At 36.0% G+C, this 11,019-nt stretch overlaps 2 protein-coding genes across 2 annotated transcripts; both read right to left on the bottom strand.

Moving 5' to 3' along the window:
* Positions 1-315: 315 nt before the first annotated feature.
* On the bottom strand, positions 316-1,362 carry LOC141587841 (uncharacterized). Its single transcript, XM_074409309.1, has one exon. The coding sequence runs from the start codon at positions 1,360-1,362 to the stop codon at positions 316-318; it is 1,047 nt and encodes a 348-aa protein (XP_074265410.1).
* A 4,125-nt stretch (positions 1,363-5,487) lies between these two features.
* LOC141658665 (F-box/kelch-repeat protein At3g06240-like) lies at positions 5,488-7,541 on the bottom strand. Its single transcript, XM_074465557.1, has 2 exons — positions 7,413-7,541; positions 5,488-6,966 (listed from the first exon to the last, which is right to left on the bottom strand). Exon 2 carries the CDS (start codon positions 6,950-6,952, stop codon positions 5,717-5,719), a length of 1,236 nt encoding a protein of 411 aa, XP_074321658.1. The 5' UTR covers positions 6,953-6,966; positions 7,413-7,541; the 3' UTR covers positions 5,488-5,716.
* Between the last annotated feature and the right edge of the window lie 3,478 nt (positions 7,542-11,019).

The following is an 11,019-nucleotide window of genomic DNA, read 5'->3' as shown; positions in this document are numbered from 1 at the left end:
GACCTAAGAAATGGCGATCCAGGAAGCGGATAGCAATGTAGCCTATGTGGGTAAGCCAAACCACTAATGAAATACGAAATTGACGCATCGCAGCTAAGATCCCACTGTACTCCTACGAAATTGACCCATCGTAGATGAAAACATTCAATCATAAGATCATAAAGAATCATTCAAAAGTAAATGAAAACTATGTAAGTAGCTAACTGACAGTGTTCAGTCAATAGAGAACATTAAAGGAAAAATATGCCGAAAATTACATATGGATTGTACGCCCCGCCCCAAGTGTAACGCATCCCAAGTGATAATCCCTCTTACTCATGTGAAAAACGTCAAATCCTGGGCTCCATACCCGTTGCACAACACCAAGCTCTCCGAATAAGCTTCGAGAGATAGATCTTTGCTCATAGATTTTCCGAGCTTCTTAATCTCGCAAGACTCTATATTATAGTAAGTCCTCCCACAAATAAAACTGCCGCCATCATTCTCGCAGTAGAATATCTTCGTCTTTGCGGCCTTGCAATAGCTGAATACAGGATATTCATCCAAACCCGACTTTCCCGAAAACCTCTTAGTCCATGCCCCCTTTTCAAGCACCCATATGCTCGAACTATCGTATGAAATACCAAAAATCGCTAGAGAATCCCTAAGAAGAAACACAAACCTCGAGAAAAATCTCTCTTCCACAATATTTGGAAGTTCCAAATACGTGAATTTTTCGGAATCAAAGTCGAAGGAAACGAGTAGAGTAGGTCGCTTCCCGGGGATAATATCCTCGGATGGATCATACCCTACCCAGTATGCTGCCCCTTGGAAGAATACAGCCATTGACGGAAATGTATACTCGTGTTTGTTATACGCTTCTGAGTCATGAACCATACGCTTAAAGCCTGAACTGTCGATATTCAGGCCGTTATTTCTGACAGTCCATTGTTGATCACTGAGCGTATAAACTGCAACAAACATATTTGCAGGCTTCGTACTAAATTTTTCTCCATCAAATGCGATTGCAACGACTTTATAATCCTTACAAAGTGGGGAGAATCCGAAAACATAATTAACAACCTCAAGAAAGGACGAGGGAAGCGGGCACTTTGGAATTAGCAATGATTTCCGAATACAAGGGTTCCACAGTCTCAAATCTTGTAAGAAATAAGGAGCACCACATTGTTGCACTAAAAGCAGCCCATTACAACTCCCTTTAAGAACGTACCAGTATAAATCAGTTTTCTTGAAAATTTGAGTAGTTTTTCGAAGGGTGTCGGCTTTACGAACTGTCAACAAACATCCACCACGTCCTAAACCCTCGAGGGCTAATAATAAATTATGATTGTCTGGATTATGTTTACGAAGTTTATGATGCATAGAAATGAAATCAGGGTGATCAATTATCGAGCACCAAGATTTACAAACGCACCTGAATGTTAGCATAGGCGTCGCCAAAGGGGGTGCAGTGGGTGCGACTGCATCCCCTTCGGTTTCAGAAATAAATAATATTAAGTGTAATAAGAAAACAAAGAAATGCTAATGGTCTAGTGGTAAACTTCCTTGTATTTAGTTTTAATGGTCCTGGGTTCAATTCTCGGAATTTTGTTGCTTTTGTAATTAAATACCATGGCATATTAAATGCTTTTGTTTAATTTTCACATTAAATACATTAATTACCTTGAGAAATTTACAAAAAATACTCCATCTTTTTAACTATGCTCATTTATAAGTTTAATCCTTTAAATCGATGATGAATTGATATTCTTATTTTAGTTTTATTCATATACTTCCAAAGTTTATATGTTCTACTTCGTTTGTTTCATTTTATTAGTTGTTTTGGTTTACATATTATAAAACAAAAAGTAGTGTATATTATAATATGAATAAATTTTATCTCGTCAGCATAATTTTATACTCCCTCCATTATTCAATAGAAGACGTTTAAGCATTTGACAGATTTATTTTTTTAAATGACGTTTTGCAATTTTCAAAGACTACGGACACTCCTTAATTAATGTAGTTAATGCATAATGTAGGTTGTTTGTTTTCAATAAGTTTGCTATTGAGTTGAAAGCTTTCACATGAGTGGTTAGTTTGCTTCTGTCAAGAAACCATCTCAACCAAAAGCTTAAGCTGATGGTTGAAGTTCCTTGATTCGTTTTATATTCTAACACTCCCCCTCACACGAAGGCCCTTTTTTTCTTTTTGGGCTTGAAGTGTGGGTGCAGGCGGGATTCCCTGGCCTGTTCTGATTATCCACTTTAGAATTGAGGGGGTGGGATTCGAACCCGTGACCTTTTGGTCACCAGGCTCTGATACCATGTCATGAAACCATCTCAACCAAAAGCTTAAGCTGATGGTTGAAGTTCCTTGATTCGTTTTATATTCTAACAGCTTCAGAGGAGTAAACTTCCTATCTTTAAAGCCCATAAATAGTCCTTAATTAATGCCATAATGATATCGTATGATTATTAAACTTAAGTTTGGGTTAACAATGTTTTGTGTCGACTACATTAAGAGGACTTAGATGACATCGTATGATTATTAAATTTCCGCATCCCCACGATCTAAATCCTAGATACGCCACTGAATGTTAGCAGGGTTTTGGCCGGTAAATTTGCGAGAATGCGATACCAAATTTCAGGTGGCATGTACTTGAATTCGGATATAGGGGTTATATGCTTTTTATTGCTTGATGATGATTTCGCCATTTCCTTCCGCTTCATGTTCTTGAGCATTGAAAGGGCAAAAACTGAAAGGACGGTTTGGAAAAGCTAACCTCTTGGGCTTCGGAATGCTAATAATAAATCGTGTTATTTGTGGGAAAGATAAGTATAAATTATTTTTATTTTTTTTTCTAGATAAGTAGGATTTAGGAAAGTAATATCATAGGATTAGATATTTGTCTAGTATTTATTTTATAATGATAATATGTTAAAACAATGTAAAAATTCCGTGTTAAAACATGATATATGGTATATGGTATAGAGTACATTAATTAATACAATATATACAAAACAATATGCATGTCAAATAAAAAAATTAAAATATTATATCTAACTGAATATATTTATGAGAAAATAGTTTTTTTTTTTTAAAAAAAGGAAATTGCAGTATGTTGTTCTTTAATTTCTTACTCCATTTACAGTTAATTTATACTTAAATTTAATATTTTTGTAACAATATTAATTATTATCATTTGATTTATTTTTTCGTACTTTATTTTAATTGTTATTGTAATTTATTATTGTAGTAAAAATTTGAACAAAATTTTTAACGTAAGGTAATTTATTGTAATTAATTAGTAAAATTTTGTGCTAAATTATTTACATTTTAAATTATTCATTATTCTTTATTATTCACTATTAATTATGGGTAGAAAACATAAACGTAAATATTTAAGTCTAAAACTTAAATATAGAGGTTTTTCAGCAATTAATTCCAGATTTTTTTTCCTTTGGGCCATACATTTACTTAAAAAAATAAAAATAAAAATAAAAACATGTATGTGACGTGGTTTATGGAAAATGCTTGAAATATTTTTAGTCTTATACCAAAAAAAAAAAAAAAAAAAACTAAACTTGATCTTCTCAAAATTGTTCACCCTACGACTGATCAACCGTAAATAATCTCACCTTTACAACATTCAAAGACTCAAAGTTAATAACTTATTTTTAATAGTGAGATTGTTCTCACATCACTAAAAGCTGGAGTCCGGTAATATTATATGAATATCCATGTTTAATTAGAAGATTCTGGATTTTAGTATTTTTTGGAAACTCAAACTCTATTGTTATTTGTTACTATTATTATACAAAAATAATAGTGTCAATTTCCAAAAACCCTACTTCTATCCATGCCACCATCATTATTTTGCCGTTTGATTCCAAGAAATTGAAGAGAATGAAGAAGGTGAAATCATCATCATCATCATCATCAAGTTGTTGCCAACATGTATCCTACATATCAGTGTACAATTACTTACCACCCGAAGTTTGGACTCAAATTTTGGCAACATTGCCGGTGAAAATCCTACTACGACTCGATGTCTTTGTAAATCTTGGTACCCTATCATCCATGACCCAGGTTTCGTTAACATGCATCTTAAACTTTGCGCGATTAATGTTGACAAGAATAAATTATTGTTAAGCGTCGAGACTTTTAAACGCCGGGGGAGTCCAGGATACATGGTGACAGTTCGTCGAGCTGACACATTTGAAAATTTTACTAATAATTTCAAGAGCCTGGAATTCTACTTTCTTCGTGGGAGTTGTGACGGGTTGCTTTTAATGCAACGCGAGGACTACCACAATGTTCGTCCAAGAGAAATGACAATATGGAACCTTAGTTGTAGAAATCATTACTACTTCCCCTTGCCCTTTTCCTCTGATGCGTAATGGTTGTTATCGTGACGACTTTATATATGTATTTGGTTTTGCTTCTGAAAGTAAGGATTATAAAGTAGTTTTGTTCACGACCAAAGGCAATGTGGATGTAAAGGCTTCAGAGATGATAAATGTTGCAGTTTATACACTCGGTGATCAACAATGGAATGTCAGAACTAATGGCCTCGGTATCAGCCGCATCTACTTTAAACGTATGTTCGAGTCTTCTAATTATGGCCGGAAATTAGGTTATTACTTTCAAGGGGCAACGCACTGGTTTGGAAATGATCCATCTGGGGATGGTAATCTAAGGAAAAAACCTACGCAGCTTGTTTCCTTCGACTTTAATTTGGAGAAATTCACCTATCTGGAGCTCCCATATACTTCGGGTGAACAAGAAACTTTCTGCTGGTTTATGTTTTCTCTTCGGGAATCACTAGCTGTTTTCTGTATTTCTTGCGTAAGTTCCAGCGTATGGGTGCTGGAACAGGACAACGGAAAACGGGTGTGGACTTTATGGTTTTCAGGACTTTCAAGCAACGCTGGTTTTAAATTATTCAGGTCGTACTCATATAAGCAACCAATGATATTCTATTATGATAGTGTTGATGGTAGTAGCCTTCTTCGGTGTGGGAAAAAGTCGTATAATCTTGCTAATTGCCGAGTGCGGGAACATGGCAAATCTATAAAATGTAAGGTAGAATTGCATAACTATTCCGAGAGTTTGGTGTTGTACAATGGATATGGAGCGGAAGACATGCCGCCTTTTCCCTGAATTTGAGAGCGCTATCACGCATGATCTGATGTCGTTTGGCTTTAATGTCTTTGAATTTATTGTTGTTGATCACAATGGCTCGGAAACATAAGAAGTAAAATATTCTGGATTCAATTTCCATGGTGGATAAAACAGCTGCCCCTGCTGTTTAAGGTTGGCGCTACTAAGTTTCTAATGTGTTTTTCCGAGTAGTTCATTGTCGATGATCAGTATCAGATTGCTATTTACTAACTAGAAATTTAGGACACTGAACAACTGAAGAGCTCGTATAAAAGTACAGTAAATGTGTCAGTTACTGCTCGTTCCTCTCGGCTCTTGCTGTATGCTTTGACACAATAACAAATGACAGCTGATATGGTTATTACTCTAAAGCGCGTATGCAGTGGAGAACAGTATCAGATTGCTCTTTACTAACAAGGTAAGTAGCTAATTGACAGTGTTTAGTCAATAGAGAACAATGCAATAATATCCGAAAATTACTAGTAAAACTGGGTAATTAAACAGCAGGAAAGAGAAGCAGCAGACATATCGCCGACAAGCATATGACATACCTAGTGGTAATGTCAATTATTCATGTGAAAAACCTCAAATCCTGAGCTCCGTACCCTTTGCACAACACCAAGCTCTCCGAATACTCTTCGAGATCTAGATAGAAGCTCATAGATCTTCTTAGCACCTTCGTTTGGCAAGACACGATATTATAGTATGTCCCCTCACACATAAAATACCCACCATCACTCTCGCAGTAGAATATCTTCGTCTTTTCGGACTTGCAATAGCTGAATAGCCTGTAGCCATCCAGACTCAAATTTCCCGAAAACCTCTGAGTCCATGCCCCCTTTTCAAGCACCCATATGCTGGAACAAAAGGATGAAATACCAAAAATCGCTAGCGAATCCCTAAGAAGAAACACAAACCTCAAGAAAAATTTCTCTTCCAAAACATTTGGCAGTTCCAAATAGTTGAATTTTTCGGAATCAAAGTCGAAGGAAACGAGATGAGTAGGTCGCTTCCCATAGATAATATCCTCAGATGGATCATACCCTATCCAGTATGCTGCCCCTTGGAAGAATACAGCCATTGACGGAAATCTATACTCGTCAGAGTCACCAAACATACGGTTAAAGCCTGAACTGTCGATATTTAGGCCATTATTTCTGACAGTCCATTGTTGATCACTGAGTGTATAAACTGCAACAAACATATTTGCAGGCTTTGTACTAAGAACTTTTTGATCAAATGCGATTGCAACGACTTTATAATCCTTACAAACAGGGGAGAATCCAAACACATAATTAACAGTCTCAAGAAAGGACGAGGGAAGCGGGCACTTGGGAATTAGCAATGATTTCCGAATACAAGGATTCCAAAGTCTCAAGTCTTGTAAGAAATAAGGAGCATGATATTGTCGCACTAAAAGCAACCCATTACAACTCCCTTTAAGACAGTACGAGTATAAACCAGTTTTCATGAAAATTTGAGTGGTTTTTCGAAAGGTGTCAGCTTCACGAACTGTCAACAAGTATCCACCTCGTCCAAATCCCTCGATGGCTAATAATAATTTATGATTGTCGGAATTACGTTTGCGAAGTTTAAGATGCAGATAAATGAAATCAGGGTGATCAATTATCGAGCACCAGGATTTACAAACAGATCTGAATGTTACCAGGGTTTTCGCGGGTGAATTTACGAAAACAAGAGTCCAAAGTTCGGGTGGTATGTACTTGAATTCGGATATAGGGGTAATATGCTTGTTATTAATTGATGATGATTTCCCTGTTATCTTGTGCTTCATGTTTTTCAGCATTGAAATGGCAAAAACTGAAAGGACGGTTTAAGAAATTAATACAGGTGAGATGTATACAGTATACATATCTATAAGATACTCGTATTTTATAGGATTAGCGAGGAAGGTCAAGTCACAAGAACAATAACAATATACAAATCCCTTTAACCAGTCCCAACTGATTATTCATCAATTCATCAAAATCGACACTAAATTATGTAGAAAAGACAATGTCGAGGTCTAATCGAGCCCAATTTAATCCAACACAAGACACATTCATAATTACTCTAAATATAAGCTTCAAAGCATAATTTAATAATAAAGATTGTAACTTTAAACTAATTTAACACTAAACATGAAAGAATTTTATTAGTAATAAAGATTAAAACTTTGACGGATTAAAGTGATTAAACTAATTAAAAACACAACAATAATTTATAATCGAAATAACTATAAAAAAAAGGGAAAGAAGAAACTATACCAAACTTGAAAGGAAATTGTATGAGCAAGCTACAAAATTGTATTACAAAGTCGAAAGATTGGATCTTGAACAATAAATAATCAAATTCTGAGAAAGAAGGCTCTCTACGCTACTTTCTCTCTCCTGTGTTGCTTACTCCCTCCATTCAACTCTACTTTACATGTATTCCATTTCCGTCCATTTAACTCCACTTTACAGGTTTTCTTATTTGGCTAAAAAAATGACAATTCTATTCTTATTGAAAATCTTTATTTACAAAAAATGTCTCCCAAACCCCACACTAACCCACCATAAAACCCCACCTTTATGTTTTTTTAATATTTGGAACCTCTTCTTTTCCTTCCCTATGTACTTTTAATACTTTTTTTAATCCGCTCCTTAATATCTGTATAAAAATCAAAGTTGCAAAGTGGAGTTGAATGGAGTGAGTATTTTTTTCTATCAAAGTGAAGTCCTCTGCCAAACGAGGTCTCTATTATTTAGGTCGTCCCAAAAAGACAAAAACGCCCCTGGTAAATGGTATTTGTCCATTTTTCGGTTTTAATCTAGCAGCCCACGTAATTAGTTGACGACCCAAATAAACAAGCGGCCCAATTTAGACAACCCAAAATCATGCTTCATGTGACACACAAGCAGACCTGTCAAAACATGACCCGACTCGTAAATCTTGACCTGCAAGTTGAAATAAACCGAACCTGAAATGACCAATTATTTTAGAGTCAAAATACGACCAGACCCGACGGGTTAATGATATATCAAGAAAATTATTAAAATACTAATATATTAAATTATTTTAATCAAAAAATTAATTTAAAAATCAATTTTAGATAACGTTTATATCATGAAATAATAAAATAACTATTAAAATAACTATGGAGGGTGGAGAGGAAAAGGATTTTTTTGGGAAAGAAGCGCAAAATGTTACTCATGTGATGACATGGACCCATTTTCCATAAATACTTTTAAACCCATCCCATTTTGTTAATTATTTTAAAATTAAACCCTATTTTAGCAAACTTAGAGAATTATTGATATAAATCATTCATTTCTTAGCATCTTAACATGTATCTATTGAGCACATTTAAGAAAAACCCCCTCTTTTTTTTATACTAGTTGGTTGCACCGTGCGCGAAAGCGCACGGTCCCCCAAGATATCTTTATTTTTGACGTTTCACGTGTGTATTAACATATCTTTATTTGGTTCAACTTTTTGTATATATTGAGTATCGACTATCGATCACAGTAAAACTCTTGTTGTTATACTGTTTTGATGGTTGAATCAAATGCAAACAAAGTTACAACCATTAAATAATGGGTATTTAACTTTGTTGAGAGCATGAATATCCGAATATAACTACACTTTTTACTTAGATGATTAATTGTTTAAGAATACAATTACATGGAATACGCAAAACATTATTATTATGTTGTAACTTGCAGAATAATGTAAGCATCCTTCCTCCTCTTCCTTCCCTTTTTCCTCATACTAATCACCCTCAGCCCTTCTTACTCCTCCCCTTCCTCCTCCATTTTCCCCACCGTCCTCACCCTCTACCTCGTCCCCCTCTTTCTTTTCTTTTTCCCTTCCTATCCAACGCCGCCGCATCCTAAACCACCTCTTCCTCTTCAATATTGTGGTCCTCCTTCTTCCCTTACCCCTTCCTCTTCCCATATACCTTCTATGTTCTTCTATCCTTCTTTATGTATCCTCCATTGCCCCTCCTCCTCCTTCACTTACTCACATATTACCCCTTCTGTTTTCGTAGTACTACTCCTCCATATCTTCTCTTTTCTCCTCCCTCTTCCTTCCTCTTTCCTTTTCCTTATCGTTCGCATCCTGCCATCTCTCTCTCTCTCTCTCTCTCTCTCTCTCTCTCTCTCTCTCTCTCTCTCTCTCTCGACCTCCATCCCTTTCCCCTTCCTCCTCCCTTATACCTTCCATTTGCTCTCCTCCTCTACTTATTCTCTTATTATTATTCCTCCAATTTTTCCTCGCCCTACTCCTCCCTATATTCCTCTTTCTCCTCCCTCACCCTTTATCTTTTTTCTTTTCGCTTATCATTCACATTCTTCCATTTCCCTCTCCATATCTCCTATTCTTTTCCCTTGTTCTCTTCGTCGTCCTCCGTCCATTTCCTCTACTCTTTCCCCTTCTCCTCCTACTATTTGTCCTACTCCCTCTTTCCCTTCCTCACACATTACCCCTTCTATTTTCGTAGTACTACTCCTCCATATCTTCTCCTTTCTCCTTCCTCTTCCTTCCTCTTTCCTTTTCCTTATCGTTCGCATCCTGCCATTTTCTCTCTCTCTCTCTCTCTCTCTCTCTCTCTCTCTCTCTCTCTCTCTCTCTCTCTCTCTCTTATACCTTCCATTTCCTCTACTCCTCTACTTGCTCTCATATTATTATTCCTCCAATTTTTCCTCGTCCTACTCCTCCCTATATTCCCCTTTCTTCTCCCTCACCCTTTATTTTTTTCTTTCCTCTTACCATTCACATTCTTCCATTTCCTTCTCCCTATCTCCTATTCTTTCCCCTTGTTCTCTCCGTCGTCCTCCGTCCATTTCCTCTACTCCTTCCCCTTCTCCTCCTACTATTTGTCTTACTCCCTCTTTCCCTTCCTCTTCCCCCCCCCCCCCCCCCCCCGTTTTCTTCTTTCCCCCTATTTTTTCTCTTTAACGTTGTCGCCTCCTAATCCTCATCCCTCTTCTCATCCTCCTTGTCGCCTTTCCTATTCCTTCTTCCCCTTCTATTTTCATGTCTCCTTGCCTCCTCTTATGTCTAGTCTTTATATGCTTGTTCGAAGAAAATGACATCCTTGTTATGATTGCCTCTATTAACTGATACACTAATGAAAATGAAATTCGATACATTTAATAAATTTTATTTTCTAAGAGGAGTTCTCTTATAATTTTTAAAATTTCTCATTATAACCACTTCTCTTCATATTACTACTACTCCTCCGCCCTATTCTCCTCATACTACTCGCCTTTTTCCTCTTACCCCCTCATCCTCCCCTTTCCTCATACATCTCCCCCTCTCTCTCTCTCCCTCTCTTGTCCTCCTCTTTCTCTCTCCATTTTCTCTCATGAGAGCCCAAGATATTCTTGATTGTTGACGTTTCATGCGCATGTTAACATTTAATTTTTATGTTAGTTGTAGGTACATGTTGATTGTCATTAAAGTAAACTATTATCGTTGTACTTCATTGACAGGTAAATTGTTCCTAAATAAAACAAGTACTCGTAAATAATTCATATGTAACTTTGTCAAGAATATGATTCTTAAGACATAACCACACCTTGTCTTTGAATGATTAGTTGTTAAAGAATATAATTACATTGAACATACAAGCCATTAACAGTACGTGTTAGCTCGTAGAGTAACATAAACACACATCACAAACCCAAACGAAACTAACAACGATTTACAAACATGGTAAATATTGCATCTATTATTTTTTATTAAGATGCTTAACATAAATAATTGTGTTTATCAGACGTATAATTAACTAATTATACTAATCATTAGTCAGTCAATTGATGATTTTCATGGCAAAGCTCCACAAGTGACGATAATTAGAGACTATAATTTCTTTATTGAAATTTT

Source organism: Silene latifolia, chromosome 6 (genome assembly GCF_048544455.1).
Source record: "Silene latifolia isolate original U9 population chromosome 6, ASM4854445v1, whole genome shotgun sequence".
Classification (NCBI taxonomy): Eukaryota; Viridiplantae; Streptophyta; class Magnoliopsida; order Caryophyllales; family Caryophyllaceae; genus Silene; species Silene latifolia.
Note: the sequence above shows the minus strand (reverse complement) of the source record. Positions and strands in the feature narration are given on the sequence as shown.

Coding starts and splice junctions, on each gene's coding strand:
- LOC141587841 (XM_074409309.1), bottom strand. CDS start 1,362: ATGCATCATAAACTTCGTAAACATAATCCAGACAATCATAATTTATTA.
- LOC141658665 (XM_074465557.1), bottom strand. CDS start 6,952: ATGCTGAAAAACATGAAGCACAAGATAACAGGGAAATCATCATCAATT.